This window comes from Numenius arquata, chromosome Z (assembly GCF_964106895.1).
Source record: "Numenius arquata chromosome Z, bNumArq3.hap1.1, whole genome shotgun sequence".
In the NCBI taxonomy this organism is placed as follows: domain Eukaryota; kingdom Metazoa; phylum Chordata; class Aves; order Charadriiformes; family Scolopacidae; genus Numenius; species Numenius arquata.
The window spans coordinates 4421895-4449335 of NC_133616.1; the positions used below are offsets into that span (position 1 = coordinate 4421895).

The window sequence follows — 27441 nt, forward strand, 5'->3', positions numbered from 1 at the left end:
ATTCTAAACTGCTTCCCAATATGTGAATGTGGGGATATGCTCACTGATAAGAACAGAAGCATGAAAATGTTTATTAGAAATATTCCTATGTTGCTTGGTATATGAATTTCTTGATCCCCTCTGAGTTTCAGTCCCTGTGGATTAAAAGCCTTATGTAAAAGATATGGAATTATATTGGTGTGTGGTGATTGAATAGGAACATGACCAAGGATGTGTGCTTAGGCACAATATACTAAATCTGATCAAAACTCTCAGGGGAAAACCATCTATATTCAGAGTTCTTTTACTGGGCTCTGCTTCATTTTCACAAATAGGTGCAACATTGACGAGTTTTAGCAAAAGATATTATCCTGAAATGAATATGTGTCTTTTTGTCTTTTAGTTTGAAGGGAAACATAAAAACGAAGCAGTGAGCCAGCAGCTTCATGCTTTGCGTAAAGAAGTGAGACAACTGCAGGCAGAAGCTACGAAGCCACCTTCTCTGGGTGTTGTGGAAGCAGCAGTACATGTGGAAAATTTTATAACGTAGGTTGATCAGACACTGTTTTAGGTAGTGATGTTTTATGTTTCTTTTTCTGTATGTTAGAGTTAAAATGTGGAACCTGTTCATGTGTTTTTCATAATGCTTGTCAGCTTGGGTCATGAACAGAGCTGGAGTCCTGAGACCTGTATGTTTGTGACGCAGACCTCTAAAGGAACAACTCTCTGTTACCAGAAGAGCTAACTGCTGGTCATTCAGCCTCAACAGGGCACACAGTATTGTTTTCTCTTTTGATTTACTTTATTCTACATTAGAGTACCCTTTTTAACCCTGAAAAAGCACACTGAGTGATGACAGGGATGCTATGTTAAACTTCAGGAGATGGCAAACTTGTACCGCAGCTTTGCGACACTTGTCACAGCCATAGGCTAAACTGTATGTTTTTAATCTCTCTCTATAGGTCTTTCCCTGTTATAATACAGGACATAGTTCTTTAATAGAAATTTGTGATTTGAAGTACCTTTTCAATGTATGAAACAAAGTAGTGCAGTGGAAGAGGACTATATAACAGCACTTTTTTTAGTGGAGTGGATGAATGGATTAGTCCAAGGCTGTCTTCCTCTTAAAGGCCTGTTAGAATTCATCCCAGAGGTCCATTCTTCCCAATCTCCTCTAGGTTTCTGCTGAGATTCTTTTAGTGTTGTCGGTTTCCTACAGAGTCTACTCACTGTACAAGTAAAAATATTTGCTTACCATTTCTACACATTCTTTCTTGATCATTAATCTGAAAAATTCTGTGGATCAGCTAGATCTTGAGATTACATCTGTGGAGCTGCGTGTTCTTCAGATGTTTTAATTCAGACTCTGGAGTTGGGGGTTTGAGCTCAATGAAACATACATTTGGCAATACACAAGAGGAGATCGATTCTGTTTCAATTCTTGTATAGCTGAGCCTATTAAGTAAAACGAGGTAAATTCTCTTGCAGTACAAATGTAGTTGAGATGGCCTGAGAGCATGACGAATACATGATTTGAGGGAGAAATAATCTGTTGGAACTATGCTGTGAAAAATCTTTTGATGATCACTTTCTGACTCTGGTTATGGAGACTTTCTAAGGTTTGGAGGTACCCATTTCAGGCAGATAAATTACTTGAGCTCAACCTGGGACTGTTTCAGCCTGGATATGAGAAGGTTCAGGTGTTCTCATCAATGGATAGAAATACCTCAAGGGAGGGTGCGAAGAAGATGGAGCTAGGCTCTTTTCAGGGGTGCCCAGTGACAGGAGAATAAGCAGTGGCCACAGACTGAGACATGGGAGGTTCCCTCTGAACATCAGGAAACACTTTTCTATTGTGAGGGGTGACACAGGCCTCCCGGAGAGGTTGTAGAGTCTCCATCTGTGTTGATACTCAAAAACCATCTGGACATACTAGCTATAGGTGGCCCAGCTTGAGCAGAGTGGTTGGTCCATGTGTGCTCCAGAGGTCCCTCGCAACCTCAACCATGCTGTTATTCTGTGAACCCACGCTTGATTATCATGTAAACCAGAAATACCCATCTTAAGGCAATATATTGGCAAGAAACCTCTCTTTATTGTCACAGATTATTTTCCATACATAAATTTAATCTGCTTTTTTGGTTTTTTTTCAGGGCCTTGATAAATATCTACAAGGTGCAGCCTATGCCTGCAATTAAGAAAGTCGGAATTAGTTTGTTTTTTACGTTAGTGGAATATGTGAGTGATGAAACTCAGCGCAATCCTCCCACAAGGCAGTTCTTCACATCCTGCATTGAGATCTTAGGCCAAGTGAGTTTATTCTCTGATTTTTGGATGCCTAATGCTTATTCCAGTTGCCTGCTGATATTGGGGGGGTCTGATTGGAAAACAAATCGTATGAAGAGTGGTTGAAAGATACGGGACTGTTTAGTATGAGGAAGAGGAGGCTGAGGGGAGACCTCATCGCTCTCTACAACTACTTGAAAGGACACTGTAGAGAGGTTGGTGCTGGTCTCTTCGCACAGGTAATTAATGACAGAACGAGAAGGAATGGCTTCAAGCTCCAACGGGGTAGGTTTAGACTGAACATTAGGAAAGCATTTTTCACAGAAAGAGTGGTCGGGCATTGGAATAGGCTGCCCAGGGAGGTGGTTGAGTCGCCATCCCTGGATGTGTTTAAGAGACGTTTAGATGTGGTGTTGGGGGATATGGTATAGGGGAGAACTTTGTAGAGTAGGGTAGATGGTTGGACTCGATGATCCCAAGGGTCTTTTCCAACCTAGACGATTCTATGATTCTAATACATTCAGAAGCCTGAAATTGGACTTCTCAGCTTCTATCCCATTTTCCTTTCAACTAATTGTATAATATATAGAGTCTTTAGGAGAGCTAAAGCTTGAATATAAGCAAAGTAAAAACTGTTGCTCTGAGATGCCTGCTTAGTGCTAATAAATGTTCACTGTGTTGGTTAAATGCTAAGGTAAGCTGGATTTTGGGGCAGGTAACTAAAGTTTGATTGCTTCCAGTGCATAAAAGTGTTTTGGCACGTATTTTGCTGTTACCAATCACTTTCTAGCTGAGGTATATCTTGTCATCTTCTGTATTTAGACACCTCTCTTCTACAGCCTTGCAGTATTCTTTGTGTAGAGGGTTAGCGAGAAGTTTGCTGTTAGAGAACATAAGTGTTTGTTGTTGTTGGCAATGTTTGCTGTGGGAACACGTTACGTGGGTGCTCTGAGAAAAAGCATTAGCTTCTGCTTTGGGCCCAGGCATTTATTTTCATCTCTTATATACAATTTTCATGTGCAGCTCTCCTAAAGCACCTCGAACAGCTGAAGTGCTGAAAAGCTCTTCATAGCTGTAGTTCTGTTGAAATTTTTCCTGGTGTCAAGCAGGGCTGCTGAAATCTGGATTCGTTTTCTTTTGCTATCTCATCAGAAAAAATGTTCTTGTCTCACCAAAAAAAGGACCAAAATTGTGCTTGGTCTCGACAAAAAGCTCTAGGAGGTGTGTTTTCCAGTAGATTCATACTTGGCTGTTTTTCTCACCATTCCTGATTTCCTCAGGTGTTCATCAGTGGAACCAAGTCAGAGTGCAAACGTCTCCTCCAGACCATCCTGCAGAATCGCAGGCTCTGTACTCTCCTTTCTCCTTACTTCACTCCTGTTGCCTCTCCTGGTGAATTTGTGACTTTGTATGAAAAGGTCGTGGCCTTTCTGAGCGAGGATAACAGTGATGTTGTCTTCATGCTGCTGACAAAGGTAACACACTCATGAATTCTGCCTGTGCTTTGGTGGGTGTTCTTTCCCTAAAGACTGTGACTTTAGGCTAAGGAGGAAAGAGGTGCAAATCTGGTACTTTAAAATAACATTGGCGGGTTCTATAGACCTGTGTTGCTCTTCCTGAATAGTATGTGTTGTATTTCAGCTCGAGGGGCTGGAAGCAAAAATAAATAGGAAGCTTAAACTACCCTTTCCTAGCCTAGATAATATCTATTTCCAAGGGCTTACTCCTCAGTGCATTCTTCCTCTTGATAATGAAAATAAAGCAGGCTCTCGATGGCTGCTGCTGCCTGATATCTCTGCAGAGGCGTTCATCAAAATAGCCAATGAATCCCAGGTACCTTAAAAATTAAACCAAACAAAATGATTACAGTGGCTGAATCTTCTGCCTGAGTTTGGTGGCAAGGACACGTATGTCACATATGAAATCTTAAAACTTACAGAGTTAGGTAAGAGTAAGTGATTTGCACATCTCTTGTTTCAGGGATGCGTGATCCTGTTGACCTGTTATCGTCAGTGGAGAAATTACTATTACAGACTTCGATATCACTCTGATTCTCTTAATTAGTTACACAGAGAGCGGGTTTGACAACTGTGAGTAGCAGGCAGTCTGCTATGGGCATGACCAGGCTGTCCTTAGTGGCCATGATCAGCAGTATCCCTGCTGACATAGTTCTGAACAGATGGTCTGGAGGCTACAAAGGCTTTGCACCTCCATCTGAAAGTTCATGGACAATGGAGATTAGCCCAGTCTAATGCTTAGAAGTGTTTGTGTGGCAGTGGTACTGAAGTGTGAATATTCATACACATCTTTATGAGTCTGAGGAACCCCTCCCAAGGGTTATTTCCTAAATTCAGGGACTTCTAAAATATGCTAAATCATAACCTTTGGAGAGCACTACCTTGCTTTTGTGTTAAGGCTAATGAGGTGCAAATTCATTAAGTTTTTTGTAAATATATAAACACTCCAGGATTTTATTTTTTTCCCCTGACAATTTCTCCCTTCTCCTAAAGGTGTTGTGGCTGTTAAAGCTCCTACTTACAAATGTTTCCTGTTCTCTCTTCTAGTTTGACCTTATCCAATGGTTAAGTGCTGCTAAGCCACCTCTCTCTGAACGTACCAAGCTTCTGGAGTCTATTCACTTGGCTCTCAATGCATGTGGCCTTGAACCTGAAGAAGATATTTTGATGCCATTCAATATCTTCTGCAAGCATTGGACTAACCTTCTCCAGTATCAGTTCCCTGATCACTATAGTGATTTCCTAAGATTATTTGTGCAAAGTGAGTATCTGAATCGATGCAAACTGAGCCTTTCGTACAGAACTCTTCCTGGCTTAAAAATATAAACTGCATGCAGTAAACTTAAATAGCAACAAATACCGAATGTTTTAAACTTTCTTAAGTTTTTATATGCACTTTTATGCGTGTTCTATGTGATATCTTTTTATTAGATATATTTTAGCTCTACTACAAAGAAACACTCTTCTGCAGACCGAAGTTAAATGCATCAGTGACAACAGATTTTTCAGCCCACATTGCACGAGAGGTTTCTATTAATGGAAGCACTTATTAATTATAATTATGCCACAGTCTGTAATGCAGCATCCTTGTTCTTGAGCACCTTTCAATGTCAAACTGAGAACTGGAATTACGGAGACCTGAGACTATTACTGAAATCTGCTGAAAATGTCCTGGTTGACATTAGATGCTACCTATAATCTGTTGTGCCTCTAAAAGGAGAAGAAAAGTACTTCTTTTCTGTCAAACTGTATATTCTGAGGAAGCAACTGTCTCGTAATAAGTGTTTGTAGCCAGGGATGTACTAAGTGCCTGGGAAACTCTCTAAGAAGAGACTATGTAGATGCCAAAAAGCAATGTTAAATTGCTTACATCTGGGAATTAGAGAGATCTCTCACCCTTAAACTTGGGGCTTTCAAACTCATGCCTTACCTATTTTTTTTTTTTTTTCTTATGCAGTAGGGAGCTCTAATTTCAACCTTTTCTGACCTGCGTTGAGAAAGGGACTAATATCCTTCTGATTTTCACAAATGCATTCCCTTTTCTTTCTCCTAAGGCTCCTCAGAGCAGCTTCTGAGCCCTGACTGTTGGAAGGCATCACTTAAAGCTTTGGGATGTGGTTCACCAGTCACTGAACAGGGAAGCTTCAAGAAAAGTGATTCTACTGAAAGTCCTGTATTGCAGGATGCTGCAAAAATGCTCCTCTCTGCAGAACAGGTGGGAGCCTCTTTGGTTGATTTTTTGGCTGAAGCAGATGCCCACCGGTGACAAATAACACTGCTGCTTGGTCTTTCTGTAGCTGATTAATAGTTTCCTTCTTTTTACAGGTGAGAGAGACGATAGAATGGCTTTCCACATCTTTCTGCAAACTCCGACTGGCTTCAATGGACTTCAGGACTTTTGGCCTCTTCTCAAAATGGAGCCCTTATGTGGCTGAAGTGAATACATTTCTGGAGTATCTTATTAAACGACTTATTGACACTGAAGTTGCCAATTTAGCCCAAGAGCCTGTTGGCAGTAACAGAATTCTAGCAGGTAACATGTCTTATAAACAAATTACTTAAGAACAGGCACTCAGTTTCTGTAATTTCCTGTGTTAAAGACCATTTAAATATACAGTAAAATCTTCTTACTCTGTGTTTGTGCAATGAATGGAACATTAAAATGCAGATGGGAAATGTTGGTGCTACTTCATGGCCACATGGGACTTTATGCTTTATCTTTATGCTTGTTGGAAGAAGCTTGTTTATATTTGAGCTTGCTTTAAAATTATTTTATGAAGAGATCATAGTTTCTTCAAAGAAAAATAAAATTTTTTGCAGTAAGCAGAGGTTTGGGAATGAGGGACTACTGAATTTCCTCATGATGTGATTTTTATTTGGAGAAAATTGCCAAAATGACTTTTATTTTGATATAAGCAGGTTGTGTGAGTCATCACTAACCCCACAATCTCAAATGTGTTAGAGATATTAATAAAATGTCTAAGCAATACAAAAGGCTTATGACTTTTGTTAAAACAATCAAATTGCTAACTAGAGTTACTAATAAGCATATTGTATTTTAAATTTTTATTTGACCAGGAAGAACTGATCAAAAATTGGAATAAGAAAAGGATGTTGTATTGAAGCTTGGATCAGTGTAATATGTTCATTGTTGCTAATTTTGGGGGAAAAAAAGCAACTTCTGTGTCTTGTTTTCTTCTAGCATTGCAGTCCTTGTATTCAATCATTGCTGGACTCTTTAAACCATGGATCCTCGTCATGGATAAGGAAGATGCAAGGTATGTATTGCATGTTAAAATTAAAAATGTTTCTGTTCAACTAAGGACTTTAATGCTATACAAATGGCTTTCATTGTTACCTGATTATTTTTTTTTCTAATTCATGACTGTATTGTGACTTTCCATTAAATAGCTCTGACTTGTGTCATATCCTTAATAATTACGGAACTAATTCATGAGGTTTTTTAAGTCAATTTTTCCAAGACTTGTACTGAATGATTGCTTTAGATACAAGAAATATGACCAAGTTCTGGTCAGGAAGCAGACATAAAAAAAATATGAATTGCACTTCGTTCCAGGAACACTCAAATTTAAATTTTAGATTCCTTTTTTTTTTTTATATTTTCCGTACTGCTGATAACTCCTTAGCTTAAAACAAAAAAGCCAAACAAATACAACCCCAAATGCCACTGGTATGTAAAGAAACCTTGGACCAAACCAGTCCTATGATGATCTGCTGTCTTGTGTTCCTCTGTGTTCACCTGGAGAGTTATTTGTAATGTTATACACTTAAATTTTACTTTCTTCTGAAGCCAAAAGCTTTTTGACCTGTGGGCACATCTCCAGCATTTAATTAAAAGGCTGGCTGCAAGTGGTATGTGCTGTCATTCAGAAACCCTGTGTTGTTGTATTTAATTCAGTTATGAAATATCAGACAAGTAATCTCTGCTTGCTCAATGGTATCATGGATCTTCAGTGTGACATTAAAGTATGTACCTCTTCTAAGGAAGAAACAGGCAGTTCTAAAGAGCTGAATTTGAATGAAAAGACTGCTGATACCCAGTATACTGATTTACTATGTACTACCTGCTGTATTGATTTATTTTGCTTTGAAAAATTTAAATCGTTTAAGTGTTTTTAAGGTCTGGTAACTCAACACTGAAATCTGTGTTGCTTCACTCATCCTTTTAAGTAACCAACCATGCTACCCTTGGTTAGAGAGCGACACTCCTGTAGCATCCACCATGGTCTCTTTGTTTACGGATTGCGTCAAACTTCTGCACGAGAGCTTCAAAGGTGGGTGAAGTCCACACTGTTTTATTGTAGTGGCACTTTCTGTTCTTTCAGACCAAAAAAGACTTTTTTGATTGAGATGTGGGATGTGAGGGGTTTTTATTTGTTAGGAACTTTTAGCCAAGGTGACCACTGCAGTTGTACCAGGAGGATTTCTTTATTTTGTCCTTGAAAGACAGCTTTTTTTTCCTTGGCAGGGGTAGACAATATGTTTGATATATGCATGTTTGTCAGATAAAGTGTGAAGGAAAGCAAAACAAAACGAGCTGTCATGAGAATTGCATGACTTCATTCCAGGTCTGTATGTTGTTCCCATACAACATATGCAGTAGCATGTCACAATGACCAACACGTGCTTCTCAGCAGCTGATCTTGGGAGTAATTTAATCTCTGGGATGGGTCATTTTGAGCTCCTATTTAGCACTGCCTGTTCTGCCTAATGTGTAATTAGACATCAGAATGGAAAAAATTAGTTTCACAATACCCCATAACAACTTTTAGGGATGAACTAGATTCAAACTTACCTTGTAGAAATGAATACCTAAAAATAACATACTATTGTGTGTTTCATAGAATTCATAGAATGGTTTGGGTTGGAAGGGACCTTAAAGACCATCTAGTTCCACCCCCTGCCATGGGCAGAGACACCTTACACCAGACCAGGTTGCTCAAAGCCCCATCCAACTTGGCCTTGAACGCCTCCAGGGATGGGGCAGCCACAACTAATATGAGATACATAAGATCTTTTTAAAAAAACAAACAAACAAAAACAACCCAACATAAAAGCAATGAAGTTCTACATGATGGAAGGAGTATTTTATAACTTCAGATTATTGTCCAGCAATTCAAAAGATCGAGGAAGAGTATGAAATCGTAAGCTTCCCTACTTGTTGATTTGGAGAAACAAAGATCTAAAAGCTTAATGTGCATTTTTTTTATTTGACAAAGGTATTTTAATGTAACTTGCATTTATGGTTTTTCAACTTCAGAATTGGACTTCCTTCTGTAATTGAGCTTTCCCTGAATTTTTTCTGTTGTTAATTCGGCTTTTTTCTTTGATTCTAGATAAGCTGCTGCCAAGCCACCATGGGGCTCTCTGGTTACATCTAATGCATTACTGTGAATGCTGCACAGCCCCCAAAATGCCAGAGTTTATTCTCTATACTTTCCATACTGAGTTCAGAAGGCTCCCATGGAAGGAAATGCATCCAGACCAGATGCTTATGGAAGAGTTCTTTAAAGTGAGTACACAGCATCTGTTGAATTAAGTTAATAATCAATGTTGTCCTTGAAAGTAACTGGAGAACTGGAGACAGTTCTTTTAGCAAGCAAGCTTCTAAAGTTTGTAGCATTCACACCTGCTCATTTTGTGATTGATTTTCATGAAGCAAATTCAGTCTTAGCCAAAGCTACAGAGAGCTGTAAAGCTGGAAGCATTTGTAGCCTGTCATTGCTCTATCTGAATCTCTCATTTATTACATATATATGTATTATGTATTTAGTTAGAGTTAATATATTTTATTATTGCCATGTGGTTCTCACTTCCAAGTTGTCTGAGGCAACGTAAAGGTGCAGGTAGGTGTGGAGATGCCCCAGGATTTACTGCTTGTCTGTTTGGGATGAGTTCTTCACACAGTTCTAAACAGGCTCAGAGTTTCTTTGTTTCTCTTAGAGCAAGGAGAAATGGATGCAATCACACAGCTAAAAGTTTGTAATAGATTTATTTCTGGTTTGCAGTAACTTGGTATGCTCTAGTGGTTGAGAGGCTTAGAAGAGTTGCACATACAACTTTCTGTGGGAGGGATGTAAAAGGATGGAGAAGTGGAGAAGTGGCATCTGTCTACTCCTCTAGGAGTCCAGCTGACCTAAAATGCTGCTGTGGATTTATAGTTGGCTAAGGAACTGAAAAGTGTGAAAGTTTTTATATCTTACACTGTTTTATGTGCCTTTTTTTTTTTTTTTTTTTTTTCTTTCTCCTTCTTAGATTGAAAGAGGTAGCCCCAAGAGTTGTTTCTTATTCTTGGGTTATGTTTTATGTGAAATAAACTGGGTCAGTGTCCTCTCTGATGCCTGGAATCCCAATCCTCATCCTCAGACTCACAACATGATTGTCTGTTTGCTGTTTATGATGGTCCTGTTGGCAAAGGAGGAACAACTCATAGGCAAAGAGGTAATTTTTTGAAAGGTTCATACCTGCCTGTCTTAGAAGAAGAATAATCTTTTGCTAGCAAGGGCACAGGGTGTGACTTCTTTCTCACTTACAGAATAATTAACTCAGAATTGTTTTTTGCATAGGTGAAGTACCCCAAACAGTGTTCTGGAGATGATTCCTTATGTGAGGCGTTTTGAATAACTTGTGTGAAAACAGAAGGGCTGCTGTTCATTTTAAGAAGTTTCTGTAGATGCTGTGACCCTGTAGTGTTGTAAAGACTAAACAAATAAATACAGACAGTTTCCTCCAATTACACTCTGGGTTTTCGAAAGATCAAATACGTATGTTAGTTTCATTAGTGTTTAAAAAATTATTGTTATGTAAAGCAGTTGTTTTTCCTCTCATTGTTAAGTATGGGATGCTGCATAGTATAGCTTTCCTGTCTCCTAGGCTAGCCCTTAATTAAAATATCTGTTTCCTTTTCTCTTTCCTGGTTTTGGACAGTTGTAGTTAAAAGCAGTCCATTTATAGGAAATTCAGATAGCGTCTATAGCTCTTCCCTTGTCTGCCGATGGAGTCACTCCATCATAGAAGGCCACAACGTTGGTCAGGCAGGACTTGCCCGTGGTGAAGCCACGCTGCCTGTCTTGAATCCCCTCCCTGTCCTCCACGTGCCTTAGCAGAGCTTCTAGGAGGGACTGTTCCATGATCTTCCCAGGCACAGAGGTGAGGCTGACAGCTCGATAGTTCCCAGGGTCCTCCTTCCTACCCTTTTTAAAAGCGGGTGCAATGTTTCCTGGTTTCCAGTCACCGGGGACTCTACCTGAACTGCCATGACGTTTCAAATAGCATGGAGAGTGGCTTGGCATCTACATCAGCCGATTCCCTCAGCATTCTGGGATGTATCATTTCAGGTTCCATAGACTTCTGTATGTTCAGGTTCCTCAGGTGGAACCTGAGCTCCCCCAGTCCCTGCCGTGTGGCCCATCCACTCAAGAGGTGTGGGGAGAGAGGCAGTCAGTGACGACTCAGGCATAAAAGGTGTTTAGTACCTCGGTCTTCTCCTTGTCCCTTGTTACCGTTTCATCAGGGGCGTAATGCTTTCTTTGACCTTCCTTTTCTGGCTGACACACCTGTAGAAGACCTTCTTATTATTCTTTATGTCCCTTGTCAAGTTCAGCTCCAACTGCTATATATAATATATGCATATGCAATATTGTGTGTAACTTAAGGTGAAGCTTTTTCTGACAGCCTGAGGTAAAAGAGTGTCTAGCGTCTGCCCAGTTGGATTCAGGCCGTCTGCCAAGGTGAGTGCAGGAGCAGCTTTTACTCTGGTGTTCATACCTGTGGTGCTGCGAGAAGAATTTGGGAAGCTCACTGAGTCACGTTTGTTCTGTCACGGCCAGTCATGTAAATCTCCACTGCGCCTTGCTGCTTTTCCTGAGTGGCAAACACGAGTGTGTGGAGGGGTGGTAATGAATCATTCATTGATGAAAAGCTTATTCCTGGCTCTGTCTCTTCCTGTGCGTGTTCGTGAGGTTTTCCAACCTGACCTTCAGTACCAGTCACGCTTCAGGTTGGTTGTGTTTAAACACACCTTAGCAATGGGATTAGTCCCTGTGAGGTTAGGAGCAGCTGTCTGAAAGGAAAGTATTTATTTGTCTGCTTGAATGTGTGTTCTCAGGAGTTACAAGTGTTGTTCAGTCCTTACTCAGAACTGCTCTTGCAGACATTTATTTCTTACCGTAAAATGCTCCCCTCCTAACTCCATATGATGAGTATGATGATGATGATGACAAGTCACAGTGATGTAACAACATCCTGAAGACCAGATGTATCTTTAAGAAGCTTGTCGCTGTCTGCTTCTGGTGAGTTACTGGGTACAGATTACTTCATCTGTTGAATTTTAGGTTGAGTTTTCTTATTCCCTTGCTCTGAAGGATTATTCGGCCATCCCTGATTTCTCAGTGCTTTTCCCATTTATGGTTGCATTCCAGTATTTCTGAATTGCTGGAGTGGGAAAGGGAAACACTGGGTATTAGGATGAACTTTCCAAAATCTTGCTTTTGCTAAATGCTCCGTGTGGGTAAATTTAGTGCAGTCTCGTTCAGTCCATTGCTTCTGAGGGATTCTTCCAGAGGGGCTGGGTAATCTTCAAGAAGTCCCAATTCACATCTACCAGCTTTCTCCTGCTTGCAGTCTTTCATTTTCCATTTCCTCTGAGGCATTACAAGATGCTGTGTCAAGACATCACCAGCAGCCTTTGATCAACACTGTATTCCAGTTTAGGAAAATTACTGGAGTTCACATGCTTTGACCTGAATGTATTTGCTTATCAGAAGCTTCTAAAGATTCAAAAGATACCTGTTTGTACATTGTATGAGTCAACCTCAGGAATTCCCTCCTGGCCTCCAGCAATGTGTTAAACTGACATTTTCACTCTTTTTTTTTACCTCCTAGAACACTCTTGTAACATCTTGACCTAAATCTGAAACTATTTCACTGCCTTATGTTCCAGCGTGTGAGCAACTTGAGAAGTACTTGATGTACCAGAGTCACATTCTTGTTGATGTACAATGACAGAATGGTTTGGGTTTGAAGGGACCTTAAGGATCATCCAATTCCAACCCCCTGCCATGGGCAGGGACACTTCCCACCAGACCAGGTTGCTCAAAGCCCCGTCCAACCTGGCCTTGAACTCCTCCAGGGACGGGGCAGCCACAGCTTCTCTGGGCAACCTGGGCCAGGGTCTCACCACCCTCACAGCAAAGAATTTCTTCCTGAGATCTCATCTCAATCTCCCCTCTTTCATTTTAAAACCCTTCCCCCTCATCCTGTGGCTCCATTCTCTGATCAAGAGTCCCTCCCCATCTGTCTTGGAGCCCCTTTAGGGACTGGAAGGGGCTCTAAGGTCTCCCCGGAGCCTTCTCTTCTCCAGGCTGAACAACCCCAACTCTCACAGCAGAGGTGCTCCAGCCCTCTGAGCATCTTCGTGTCCTCCTCTGGACCCTGTAGTCTCATTTGGCTTAGTTCTGACTCCTTCAGTCTTTAGGTTATGTTGGCCATCAGCACAATTCCAGTATTTTTGTTCGTTCTATAACATGTAGAAATTTGGTGCTTCGCAGTGTCTGGGGAGGCCTTTTGTTTGCAGATGTTTATGAACCCGTGAGAGACGGATGGTGGTAGCTGAGGCCAGACTCTCTGCTGCTTGCAGACAGACTTTTCCATCTGCATGCGTGCACTGCCTGTGTGAGTTGTGGACACTGTAGGCTGCTGTACTGTTCAGGATGGTATTTATGAGAATAAGCATTTGAGGAGTCCCCAAGGTTGGTAGATGTTTCACTGAATGGAAAATTGAGAGACTTGGCTTCTGTCCCTGGTTCTACTGTGAACTTAGATTATTATTTTTTTTTTTTTTAAATAATTTTTAATGCCTTTTTTTAAACCTCTGCTGAAGTGACCTTGTAGGGTCTCCACATCTTTCTAGCTGTCTTTCCATATCTACGTGTCAAATTTTAATGTCTCTCACTGAGTTTTGTACTTGTTTAGAGCTGCTGCAGCAGTCTGAGTACTGTTACATGAATGCTAGAGATGACATCCACGTGTTGGCTTGCTGCTAGAATGAGGAGGTGCTTTACAGCCAGACTCCCAGTAGTCATGTATTTCTGTGGGGCTTCTGTTCCATCTCCTTCAAATTTTGGAGCCTGGGCTTCCTTCCAATATTGAGTACTGTGAATATTAATTTAAAACAGCAAAGAAGATGGAGCTTAGACTGTTGTCTCTTAAATCTTCAGGAATCACCACTCGTAAATCTTCTGGGGCAGACCAGCTCCCTTCCTTGGCAGCTTGTGGGCATTTCGTCTTATCAAAGCATCATCAACTACTGCAACAGTCACTACCCTCCCTCCGTTATCCTTGCCAAGGACGCTGCAGCTGAACTGATCGTGAAGCTCCTGAAAATCTCAGCAGGCTTTGGTGCATCTTCGGATAGTCACATGCACCTCGTAAGTCGCACTGGTTTTGCAGTGTCTCTGAGCTGTTCTTGTCACTTGCAGTGTTCTGCTTCTGTATATTACGGAGTGTGGAAAGAGTTCTAGGCATGATTTTTTTTTTTTTTTTTTTTCCCCCCCTAATTTGTTTCGATTTTGATTACAGGATGCAACACTGAAGTGCCAAGCGTACATTCGCCAGGTGGTTCAGTTTCTCAGCACCTTAGAACAAAGCGGAAAGATTACCCTTGCAGTTTTGGAACAAGAAATGTCCAAGTTGCTGGATGATGTAGTCATCTTTAATCCTCCAGGTTTGTGTTGAAGAAGTGGCAAATTACTTTAAAACTCTCAAGATCCTGTGTTGTACTGCCTGGATTGTTAAACATCTGTGACTATGTAATTTACTTGCATTACTTTAATGTCTCCCTTATGGGCAGCAGGACATATTGCTTTGATGATGTGTATATATAGGTTGTACGTTAGCACAAAACAAAAATATGGACGTTACACCCTAGAGCTGTCAAGAGCGACAGGACCAACAGAAAAGAACAGAGGTTATATTGTGAGTAAAACTGACCAATATACAGGAGCTTGAGGGATTCTTTTCTTTGTCTAGTTTTTTTATTTTTTTTTTTTTTTTCCTTATTTGGCTTTTGTATCTTTTTTAAAGGGAAAGGTGACACAAATACACCCTCTTGGTCCTGAGGGATCGGGTTCTAGAAAGAAAAGATTCTAAACTGGTATTTTAACTGGTAAGGACAATAGCCCCAACAAGTGGGTTTTACATACAAACCAGGGAAGAAGAGGCTAGAGAGCAGCCCCGCAGAGAGGGCTCTCGGGTTTGTGCTGATGGAAGTTGAGCAGGAGCAAGCAGTGAGCCTGGGCAGCCCAAAGAGCCAGCCGTGCCCTGGGGACACCAAGCACCAAGAGGTGACCGTCCTGCTCTGCACCGCATCAGTGCGGCCCCAGCTCCAGCTCCCAGTGCAGCTCTGGGTGCCTCCGTGGAAGGAGAACATCAAATATTGGAGTGTGTCCAGAGAAGGGCGACCGGGATGGTGAGGGGTCTCGAGGGCAAAGCTCAGGAGCAGTGGCTGAGGTCACTGGGCTCGTTCAGCCTGGAGAAAAGACCGAGGGGTGCCCTCATGGCACCTGCACCTTCCTCACCAGGGGGCAGCGGAGGGGAGGCACCGATCTCCTCTCTCTGGTGACCAGCGATGGGACAGGAGGGAATGGAATGAGGCTGCCTCAGGGGAAGCGCAGGTTGGACATGAGGAGAAGGTTCTTCACTGAGTGATTGCTCGGTTCCTGCTTCCCAGGGAATTGGTCACAGCACCAGCCCTGTCAGAGATCAGGGAGCGTCTGGACAATGCTCTTAGTCATAGGGTTTAGCGTGAGGCAGTCCTGCGAGGAGCGGGGAGTTGGGCTCGATGATCTTTATGGGTCCCTTCCAACTGGAGAGGTTCTGTGGTTCTGTGGTAAACTTCTGTGCGATTGGGAAAGCCAACTGTGTTGAAATAGGGAATTGTATTGATGTACACTAGTAGTATGGCGTCTTTCAGTACTTGTATGGCTGCTTGGGCAAGCTCTGTAGGACAGCCCCATAGTCAGAAAAATTCTTTGTGATTCATGGAGAGGTGAAGGCTTGCCTGTTAGAGCCAATGCTCCTTGTGGGTGAGAAATTTTGGAGGAGATGGGAGCCCCTGTGTAAGAGGAACAGCTCTGTTTCATGAACCCCTGTGCATGCTGGTACGTGATAAAGAGCTGAAAGAGAGAGAATGCTTGGTGTTTCCCCACCAGGCTGTGGGGTGCAGGAGGATCACTGATGTGGAGAGGCAGGGAAGGGGTGGTGTGCATCAGATTTAGCTTCTCTGTCAGGTGTGGAGGGGGCTGGTGGAGGCTTTTGGAAGAGCCTTTGGGGCAGCACCTTCTTTTGGCAACAGCTGGAGAGGAGAAAGCTGAACTCCTTGCACGAGCACTGTGCTGGGACTTGTCCCAGGTGTCTGGTGGGCCTTGGGGTCCGGTGTCTGGTGGGGCTCCTGCTTGGTGGTCTGCAGCCTGTGGAGCAGGACTTGGCTGTAAAATTAGTTGTGACCTTAGGTAAGTCAGTTAACCTCCTGGCATTATCTTTCTCATTTGGTCTGTGATGAGGTGTTTACCTGACTGGAGAGCTTCTTTTTCTTTTTTTTTTTTTCTTAGTAGGCAGATGATACAAACAAAATAGTTTAGTTTGGAAGGGACCTCTGGAGGCCTGTAGTCCAACCTCCTTCTTAAACAAGGGCTAGCTTCCAAATTAAATTAGGTTTCTCAGGGCCTTGTCCAGTGAGCTTCCAAATACCTGCAAGTTCTGAGGTCTAAGCCCCTTTGTGTGGTATTTTTCCAGTGATTAATCCCTCTTTGTGCACAACTACTCTTCTTAACCAGTTGAATTTTTTTCCCTCTACAATGCCTGGTGTTGCTTGAAAGTTTTTCTATAATAACTATTGGGATTTTTTTCATCAGTATGTTCAAAGGTCTACTCTGTAGTTGGACTTTGAAGAGCCAAGCACAGGACATGTGTGTGCTGTGACGGTACTGCTACAGGTGGCCCATGATAACATGTTCAGGCAATGCCAAGAGATGGTTTCGAAAAAATATTCTGGGGCTGAATGCTTCAATTAGCAGGATATCTAGAATCCTGGAAATGCACGAAGGGATCGCAACATTTCAGGGCTCATGTCGGTCATGTTGGAAATTGAATCACCTATGAGCTTGGTTGTTTCACTCTAAGCTGTGCTTTAAACTGTGTTTTAATGCCCGAGTTTTCTTGGAGACTGCAAACATGTTTTATCCTGCAATTTACTTGCACTGTAGTCATGGTAAAAGACTGTAGGTGAAAGACGGGCTCCACTTTACTCTGCTGTATCAGTTGTCTCTCTGTTTAATGGGCGATGAACCATCTCATCAAGGGAAGAGACTGTGAGGAACGTGTGTGTCTCATTGCAGTTTCATAAGTACAGGCCAAGGAATTGAGGGGTGTGATGAGCAGGAAGCTTTTCCCAGCATCAGCAGAATCACAGGATCTTCATGGTTGGAAGGGACCTTTGAGATCATCAAGTCCAACGACAAAAAAAATCGACAACACTAAAACAAAAAAAACACACAAAAACCACCCCAAAAAACCAAAAACCAAAAAAACCACACACCACACCCACCCACAAACAGACACAAACCAACAGTCTCGGGCACTAGAGCATGCCCTGAAGTGCCATGTCTACACGTTTCTTAAATACCTCCAGGAACGGTGACTCCACCACCTCCCTGGGCAGGCTGTTCCAGTGCCTGACCACCCTCTCAGTAAAGTAATTCTTCCTAATATCTAATCTAAACCTCCCCTGCCGCAACTTCAGACCATTTCCTCTGGTCCTGTCATTATTCCCTTGGGAGAAGAGGCCAACACCCACCTCTCTACACCCTCCTTTCAGGGAGTTGTAGAGGGCAATGAGGTCTCCCCTCAGCCTCCTCTTCTCCAAACTAAACATGCCCAGTTCCCTCAGCCTCTCCTCATATGACTTGTTCCCTAGACCCCTCACCAGCAGAAAGGGTTCAGCCGTGAAGATGAATTTGGGTTCTAGTGTTTATTTGCTGAAATGTTTCTCTTATTTCTGACTTTCAGATATGGACCTGCAGACCCGTCACATGGCCCTCAGCAGCCTCTTCACGGAAACGCTGATGATGATGAACAACTCGAGCGTGGCGACGGCGGAGTCGCTGCGGGGGAGCTTGCGGAAGTGGATCGGCAGCAGAGTGCAGGGGCTACTGGCCATGCCCCTCTTGACTGCAGCCTGCCAGAGCCTGGCCTCCGTGCGGCACATGGCGGAGACCACAGAAGCCTGTATCACCGCCTACTTCAATGAAGGTGGGAGCCTCTCTTGTCTCAAAATCATTGGTCAGTCTTCAGATGCCCAATAAATCGTCTGGAATCCTTATAGCTTCATGATGCCCAGTACTGGAACTGGGTTTTAATCTGTTTTCTGTAATCAGAGCTCCTTTCTTCATATTTGATTGCTCCCAACCATCACACATACATGTGCTGTAGTAACTAGATGTAGAAAAGTTGTGGTGGTTTGGGTTTTTCAGCTGCTCTAATAGTGTATTTTCTTAAGAGTTATATCTATCTCTTTCTGTGAAGACTTACTTGCTCTGTGTTAATGGTTGCCACTTTTCCAGCGAAAGGGGGAGGACTTCTTTAAAAAAAAAAATCATCATAAGAAAACAAAACATATATTTATGTCCCCTCCTGTATAACAGAATCATAGAATGGTTTAAGTTGGAAGGGACCTTAAAGATCGAGTTCCAACCCCCTGCCATGGGCAGAGACACCTCCCAAAAGACCAGGTTGCTTAAAGTCCCATTCAGCCTGGCCTGTAGTGTTCTGTAGGCAAATTTAAGAAAAAAGTACTATTAATTGGTAAAACTCTGAAATTCTGTGGGTTGTTCTGAGGGTGGTAATGTGTGTTTCCTTTTTCTTAATCCTTGTGGGACTACATACTGGATTTTTTTTTTTTCCCCCACATTTTATGTGATCAGATTTCAGTACACCTGAAGGAAATATTTAAAATTCCATTGATAAAATTTTCAGATTTAATACTGACTGCTGGGAAAATATCTTACCTTGACCTCTAGGAGATGCTCTGTGATAGTGGAGTTTTTCTTTTCTCTCTATCAGAATTTCATGACAAAGTGATCACATGGAGAACAGCTAAAATGGCCTGAATTCTGTAATTTAAAGGAACACGGTGAAGTAGTTCCAAGTCTTAGGTTTTACCAGGTGCTGCTTACTCACATGCCCCTTTGTTCTGTCCTTTTGTTGTCTTTATAGATTGTCCTCACCACCAGGATTTAGGCTGGGGCCCTATACTCGCCTCCCTCCAAGTTCCTGAGCTAACCATGGAGGAATTCCTGCAGGAATGCCTGTCTTTAGGAAGCTACCTGACCCTTTACGTCTACCTGCTGCAGTGCCTGAACGCCGACCAGACTCTCACCAATGAGATGAAGATCCTGCTAACCATCAGCAAATGGCTGGAGCAAGTGTACCCCAGGTACGAAATCTCAAGGCTTCTGAGTCTGCCTGGGCTGTTAAATAAGGCTGTAGTTGTTTAGCTAGTAGAATTAGGTGGCCAGGTTAATTAAGTTAATTTCACCAGGCTGCTGGATGAAATGGCCAGTCCTTCCATATCCACTGTTACAGAGTCTGCCCAGCCCCAGTGCCAACACTAATAGTTGTTGTGGTTAAGCAGAAGAGGAAATTTTATTTACTTGAACACTTCTGGTGCAGTTTTGGTCAGTTTTCAGTCAGAGAAGCTTCATTTCAATGGCTGGATTTGTGCTCAAGCAAAATTACTTGAAGGAAACCCCAAATCATGGTGGATTACGCTTCCCAGAATGTCCACTAGGTGGGATGAGTTATGTGCTAAGTATTCAGTTTGATGCTCTAAGAGACCTGGTGCTCAAAGCTGCTCAATGGTGACCCTCTGCAGCTCTGAACCAAATCTGAACCCAGTGAATGTGGTGGGGCTCCCAGAGTTGGGGGCCTGTATGGCTGTAAAACAACTTAATTAAGATAACAGGGTTCTGGGGGGAAAGGATGGATAGCTTTTGGGGTTAAAATTATAATACTTAAAGCATGTCACAACTGTATATGCAGTTGCTGCTGAAATTGCCAGAATTCAGCAAACATGATGAATATTTTTCCATGTTGATAATGTTCATATTTTCTGTGAAAGAACATTTTGGGAAAATGTACATTCCCACTGTTTCTTGAAATTTAAAGAATAATTTCACTCTTGTAGGTGCCATAGTAATTTGATCGCCAAAGTGCAAAGGTGACAGCAAAGCCACCATCCACAACAAATTAAACCTTGATGTGAACATCAAAGCTGAGGGTGCCAGGGGCTGGGAAGTGACTGGGCGGAGTAATGTGAGGACACTCTGATGCAGGAAACTCGTGCTGGTGCTTTATGTGGAAAATCTGAGCCTGTGAACTTCAACTGCAAACTGCTTGGGGAAAGGTTAAAAATATCATGGGGGAACTTCACTTTGTGCTTCGCTCGACAAAAAATTTCAGTGTTTCCTTTGGTGGATCATATTAAAAGTCTAAATTGCTGTGGAAACAACAGTTAGTGCTTCCTGAAGTGTTTTATTGGTAAGAAAAGAAAACATCAACAAAAAAAGAAGAGTAGAGATAGCTTCATTCCTTTTATATCAAGTCTTAGACAATTTTAAATCCACTTATGTCTGCAATACCATTTATTCTCAGCTGTAAAGCTTAACGGGAAGCATTGTTTTTTGTCCTCTTACAGGCCCTTAAAACCTGCTAGCTGGTGTCTCACGGAATCCATAACAGCAGCAGTTACAGCAGTATAATAACTGGTGGGGTTATGCTGTCCTCATATAGTAAGATTAGCTGTCATTAACCATCTCAATTCTTCATGGGCCTAATGGGGAGAGATACAAACTTCTTAACTTATACCTCTGACTTTTTTTTTTTTTAAATTTATGTTTTGTTTCATTTTATTCTTTAAATCTTACCTAAAGCTCAGCTAAGGAAGAGGCAAAGCTGTTTCTTTGGTGGCACAAAGCCATGCAGCTGTCCTTGATTCAGATGGAGCAAGATGACACCATTCTGATCGAGTCTGTCGTTCGGACACTGCTGTCCATCCAGGGCAGGCAGAGCCAGCTGGCTGAGGAGAGGCTGAGTTCTGGAATACTCGGTGCTATTGGGCTGGGCAGAAGATCTCCTTTGTCACCCAGGTAAGGGTTGGAGGTGCAGTAAATTCATTTATTTGAGTCGTGACGTTAACACAGCTGCAGCCTGGGCCCAGACTGCACAGTGCGATGTCAAAAGATGTTCTGAATCTAGGCTGTCCCCAAATCTATATAGTTGTTTGGCCCATCACAAAGAAATTGTAACAAGTGTTTGAATCTGGTTAAGTAGTGAATATGAACTTGTGCAAAGTTTGTGGTGGAAATGGTAAGAAAACACAGTTGTGATTCTGGCTTAATTCTCACCTGCAGTGAGGTTTGTAGGGAGACTGTTCACGAGATGAAAATGCTTTCACCTGGTCTGTAGGAGACTGTTCCTGTGGACATCACAAGAATTTTGCCTGATCACATGCGTGTTGCCTTTTCCATCTTAACCCTGAGGTATTGCAAACATTAAGAGAAGCTCAGAGAAATGTGTGCTTTCTTTTCCCTTCTCAAGAGACACCAAGTTTGGTTGTTATTATTGGTATTAAAATCAAGTTCACCATGGCAAGAATGCCAAGAAAAAAATATGTAAATGTTTGTGGAACACCAGTTCAACAGACAACCTAAACGTAATTTTGTGTTTGTAAAGACCTCCTGGGATGCAATTCTGTTGAAATTGCTCTGAAATCATAGAGGATGAGTTGAACAAAACTGATTTGGGTGATAAGGCTGTGGAATGAAGGACTATTTCAGATGTGACCTCAGGGCTTCAGCTAAGCTTGGAACAGATGTAACATTTCATATGTATGGTATTATATTATCCTCTAGCATGTATGATCTGTTATGTATATATTCAAGTTATTTATTTTTTTTCTAATGCTCTGAAAAAGGTCCTCTAAAGCCTTTACTGTGTTCCTCATGGAAGAGATATCTCACGGGTTAGAACTTCCAGATTATCTGCTGTTGAGGACTTGTGGATCTGATACCACCTTCTCTCTCTGTCCTGTTCCCCGTGCAAGGTTTCGGGTGGTCGCCCGCAGTTTGTCTGCCTTCCTCTTGGTGCAGATTCCCGCAGAGAGCCAAGTCCGCCTGAAAGCAGGGTCGGAGCCGAAGCTGTCGCAGAAGGCCCAGCAGGTAGTGTGTGCCAGTTGGTGGCTTCTTGATGCGCCCTCTTTGTGTGCTGGCTCAGCTTGTCAAGCTTATAAGATCCTGCTCTCAACTTGATGATTGTGTTTGGCACCGAGTGCCCTTGATCTCTTGATTTTTTTTTTTTTTTTTTTTCTGCTGCTTTACATCGGGCTCTAAATACTGAATTTCACAAATAGCTTGTTGCTCTCGTTTGCCTTCTCAGGGAAGGGAGTATATCGCAACTTCTGTACTATTTTGCGTCAAAAAAACATCAAAGAATTTGCCAGAGACAAGGTCGGGTGCAGTGTGGGCCAGGTGATGGTGTGAGTTTGCTGAACTCTGGTAGCAGGACTGTGTGTCTGAGCCCTAAGCTAAAGTGATCCTAGATAAAACTGTGTTTATACAGCACTCTGTATTAATGAAGAGGCGTCGGTTTCCAATCTTATACACTGAAAAGATGCAGATGAACTTGGGTCTGTAAACCCTGAGTTCAGAAACTTTGGATCATAGCAGGTAGAAGGAATTTAAAGCAAACAGGAAAAAAAACAGCACTGCTGTGATTTTGCTGCTTTTCAGTGATAAAGCAGAGCTGCATTCACACTAACATTTGTTTACATGAGATCAGGGCTTAAAAGTCCTGTGACAAATAAACACTCCTTCTTTAGCATGTGCACCGACCGTTATTATTGTTTCAGTAAGTGGGTGAGAAGAGGAAGGAGGAGTTAATTAGAAACCAGAGCAAAGTAACTAACTTGGTACAACTTGGTTTTTCTTCTCTAAGAAGTGAATGAAACTTGTTCAGACATAATTCCAGTGTTTGCCCCGGCTGGTACTATAAAAAAAGAGCACAGGCTCTTTTACATATAATTTCTAACTTGACATTGTCTCTGTAATATTGTTTATGGGAGCAAAATAATACTTTTAGGAAAGTCAAGGTGTTCGTAAGATCAACCTGAAAGGAATATTTAAGTGTACTGCAGTTTGTTATTCAGTGTAACTTCCTTGAAACCACGTCCTGAGTTCATGACAATATTTGGGTTACAGAATCCTAGCAAGCCTTGATAGAGCAGTTGTTGTGTTGATCTCGGGGAGAGAACAGCTTGAAAAATGTGAGTTGACTTCAAACGCTGTTATGTGATTGTGTTTCACAAATGTTTTGTTCTGAACACTCCGGGTTCTCCAGTAGATAAGGATCTTCCAGCAGAATTGTGCATATGGTGGCTCATGAACTGGTTTGTTGTGGATAGAACTACACATGGCTCACGGAATTTCCCCTTGTGTCTACAGGCGCTGAATGCTCTTGAATCTATGGCATCAAACAAACAATACGTGGATTATCAAGAGCAGCTCTCCCAGGCTTCTCAGTTCATCAAGCATCCAGAACACTGTCTTCGGGACGGCAATAATCTCCTGGCTCTCCTTATTAACACTCTGTACCCAGAAGTGCATTATTTGGACAGCATCCGATAGCAGCTCTGAGCTTGCAGAATCACTCAATGTTGATTACTCTGGTTTACATTTGATCTTGTTCTTGCACAAGTAATTTTTACCTTTCAGAGTTCCACTGTAAGTCACAAATGTGAATGGGGATTGCACATTGGCAAATTTTTCTCCTCTTTGAGGTTTTCTTTCTTTTCTCTTGATTTGTAGGCCTCTGGAATTGCTTAGGGTTTTTTTGTTGACTGAAAGCACTTGAATATATTCCTGTGTATGGTGCACATCAGAGAGGAGGGTACCTGAGAACAGATGTACAAATCATGAGATAGCAAAGCTCATCTTCAGTTTTTGCTTTGTGCCTTTTTTATTTTCCAACGTGTCATTGCTCAGGCCAGTTCAGAGTGTGTAGGGGATCGTGTATAAAAGATGTTTTGATTTTCTTGACCAGGATATCTCTGAATCTTATGTGAGTGTGTGTCTAGAGACTTGTGAAATCCTTGTACCTGGAAAGATGTTATTTTAAATTTTGAATTTTTTTTTTCCCGTCCCACAGAAATCTCTTGTTAAAAGGCATGTCTACAATCTTTTCCCACTTCTGTAAATACAAACTAAAATTTGAACTAAAGAACTTTGATTTTTCCTATTTTCTAAATACTGATATTTAGAGTCTGCATCCATATTGCCTGATTAAATGCAAGTAACTTCTAGCCAAGTTCTTTTTAGGTCAGGTGATTTAAATCCAGAGTGGGATTTTCTGGATGCCCAGTGTGTAGGAGGGAAGCAGTCAGTTACATTCATGTTAGATAGGATTCCTTAATTCTGAAAGTCTGGTTGTTTAGGAAATGCTGACTTACCAAATGGACACCCACCACTTAAGTTTATTCTTTTCTGCCTAGCTGGGCATGAAATTTATTTTAGATGACACTGTGAAAAAGGTATTTTTTTTGTACTAAATTTGGTGATCACTTGTTAAAATTCTGTTGCCAAAGCATGAACCACGAGCCTGTAAATGTTGTTTCTGCTGAATGATCACTGCTTTTGTTGCCTTGTCTGGTCATAAGATGCACTTTTGTTCAGGGAAAGCAGAGGGTGAGGTTTTTTGCCTGGTTGCTTGTCTGACGTCCCTTTTATCACTGATCTATCTGAGATGGCCCAAGGTCCTGCAGTCCCAATCCGTACAGCTCTATGAAGGAACAATAATTTCTTTTTCCCTTCCTCCGTGAATTGTGCCTTCATGTTTAGAACATGGTTACATGGTAAAACATTGGTTCTGGTCTCCAGGGGAAGGAAATGTGCTACCTACTGTCTGGTCAATAACGCTTTGAAAGTGTTGCTCTTAACTGTGGTTCCGGTGCTGGAGAACAAATCACCTTTTTTCTTCTCAACAGATTCTGCTAATTATGCCAGCTGGGTTGTTAGATCACCTTTATCTTAATGTGATCTTAGGGTTCTTTGCTCTCTCTGCGAGCCTATAAACATATATACATATATATACACACATATGTATATCCCTCTGTATATTAGCCAGATACCGATGCAGCATGTTTTTTAGCAGACTCTTTTGGAAAATTCACACCTGGAAGAATACATTCTGCTGTCTTCCTCCTCCCCCTTCCCTCCCCCCAAAGACTTAAAAGCACTGGGTTTATTAGATTCAATGTTGTTGATCAGTTGCATAAAAATGTGAAGAAGCCAGATATACGTGTGTTTGACATGCACTTTTAAAATGAGATATTGTTACAGCTGTTGAGTTTTTACAATTGTTGTATTTATAACATGCTATGTCTGCAAAGACCATGCGAAATAAAAATGAAAAATCAAGTAATTTGTGACAAACGTCATGGTTATTTTCTACTTGCTGGAGGAATCCACATCAGGTAATACATAATTATTCTCGGAGATGAAAGTATGATGGGGGAATGCCATGTAATTGCTCAGCTGGTGGAGGCCTGGAGACTCTTCGCTTTGACATCCTGGATTTAACATGTATGTGATACAACAGCCTGTTTTTTTGTGCCCAGAGCCCAGGAGAAAGCTCATCTGTATATAATGTCAGAAATAATGCTTCTTCATCCTGGAAAAATCCCAAGCACCTGTGGCATTGTGACCGTAGGGTGGTGCACTAGTTCTGAGAGCTACAAGAACAGAACCGACCCAGGCTGTGGAATTCCATATTTATCCCAAATGAGGGGAAGGCTGGTGGTGTGGAGGGAAATAGGGGAAAATTATGCCTCCAGTGCTGGTGGTGCAACATTCTTGCTGAGGACTTTGCTGGTGGGCAGGGCTGGACCAGGCTGGGGTCACTGCTGTCAGCAAACACCATCGACACCATCATCACGTCCATTTGTCTTGACCATTGAAACAGCTTCTTTAGTAACTTACTGCTTAAAATGACATAAAAATGATGCTGTTGCCTTTTTTTTTCCCCAATTTCTCAATCTAATAATTGTGATGAAAACGGTTTGTTTTATCATGGTTAAAGTACTCTCTGAACAGTACTATGGTAGGCCCTAAGAAGTGGGGAGGATTGACCACGAGCTACTGCTCTTGCTGTACGTGTCACCCACAAACCAATCTCCTGACTTCTTGCAGAGCACGGTGGTGGTAGAAATCTGGACCTGTGCTTTCCTCAAATGCCCGGGAGAAGTTTTATGAACCAAGAGATCCACTGGCAGTTCTCTGTCACAAACGTGAACTCCAGAGCTTGGGGTCTTACTCTCCAAATGCTGCCCAACAGGTGGATTTTTCGTTTCTTCTAGTTTTTCTGGAAAAACTTCCACGTTGCCAAGCCTCTCCCACCCACCCTCCTGCCCTGAGCTGCAGTGCCCTTGTTCACATCGTAAATGTAACCAGATAATCTCAGAAGGAAAACTGAGATTTGTGTTGTGGATTTCAGTGTTAATAGCAAGTGTGCCTTTTAGATAATTTGTGCAATTTGTTTGGAGATTTTTTTTCTTTCCTTTTTTTTTTTTCCTTTGTTATTCGGGCCACGTCATTTAAAGTTGCACTTTTACTTTCCCAGCACTGATGTTACGAAGAAGTGAACTTCAAAACAATAATTCCCAGGCTGGGGGTGAGCTTTGCAAGCAGGACCACAGGCTTGATGGTAGTTCAGAAGCAGCTCGGGTTCCTGGCCAGCGGTGGTTGCCCCCAGAAGCAGGATCGTTAAGAGAAGAGTTTTTGGGACTCCTGCACCGGAGTGATTGCACAGAGCGTCGAATCCAGTGAAATCCAGCCGAAAGTAGGTTCTTGTCACTCCTTTTTTCATTCTTCCTCCTCCTCCTCCTCCTCCTCTGTGCCAAACTGCCGCTCTTCACAAGCCCTCTCCTGGACCTTGCCTAACCAGGTTGACTTGCATCATCCTGTACCATCAGCTGGGTCTGTTCCCCTGGTGTTGGAGCATGTTCACAGTTGGGTCAGAGACTTGTCTGTGGATGGTCAGTGACTTTGTGGCACTGACCTCACCTCAGAAGAATTTTAAGAAATGAGCAGTCAGGCTTTAAAGGAACTCTTTCACATAACACAGAGATGGAGACTGTTTAACAATAATTTTCTTTTCTTTTTAAGAAAAAAAAGCCAATTTAGTTTATTTAAACATTTTTCACAGCATATTTATCACAAAATTCTGAGACTCTGCTTGTGTGTGCACATGAGCGGGAGGACCTGCAGTGGAGTTACAGTACGGATCACCCTTCCCATGTCTTGCTTTCGGCTCTACCAGCCTTCAGAAAACCTCTTCTCCTTTTTTGCTTGGACTCCTCTTGAAAGTTAGGATTTTTTTCAAATGTTTAAATAAACTCTTCTGAAAGTTAAGGAAGAATAATAATAATAAATCCCCCTGCAGAAATCCCAGTAGCAATTTTTTTACAGCTGGTGTTTGAAACATGAAAATGCTTCATTCGCTGGCTCTAGGAAGCTGCGTGTGGTTTGAGAAG

General features: G+C 42.0%; 1 protein-coding gene across 1 annotated transcript in view; it reads left to right on the top strand.

Annotated features, from left to right (window-relative positions):
• The window catches only part of EPG5 (ectopic P-granules 5 autophagy tethering factor), a 65121-nt gene extending 39814 nt beyond the window's left edge, over window positions 1-25307 (top strand). Inside the window, exons 28-44 of the mRNA XM_074166274.1 lie at window positions 383-525; window positions 2133-2289; window positions 3546-3740; window positions 4830-5043; window positions 5837-5997; window positions 6108-6315; window positions 6985-7060; window positions 7974-8077; window positions 9140-9315; window positions 10059-10244; window positions 14021-14230; window positions 14382-14526; window positions 17868-18110; window positions 19074-19293; window positions 20789-21004; window positions 21961-22075; window positions 23357-25307. Of these exons, the coding sequence (XP_074022375.1) occupies window positions 383-525; window positions 2133-2289; window positions 3546-3740; window positions 4830-5043; window positions 5837-5997; window positions 6108-6315; window positions 6985-7060; window positions 7974-8077; window positions 9140-9315; window positions 10059-10244; window positions 14021-14230; window positions 14382-14526; window positions 17868-18110; window positions 19074-19293; window positions 20789-21004; window positions 21961-22075; window positions 23357-23539 (2952 nt within the window). The 3' untranslated portion in view covers window positions 23540-25307. The remainder of the gene's footprint in view (window positions 1-382; window positions 526-2132; window positions 2290-3545; window positions 3741-4829; window positions 5044-5836; window positions 5998-6107; window positions 6316-6984; window positions 7061-7973; window positions 8078-9139; window positions 9316-10058; window positions 10245-14020; window positions 14231-14381; window positions 14527-17867; window positions 18111-19073; window positions 19294-20788; window positions 21005-21960; window positions 22076-23356) is intronic.
• The last annotated feature ends 2134 nt before the right edge of the window (window positions 25308-27441 follow it).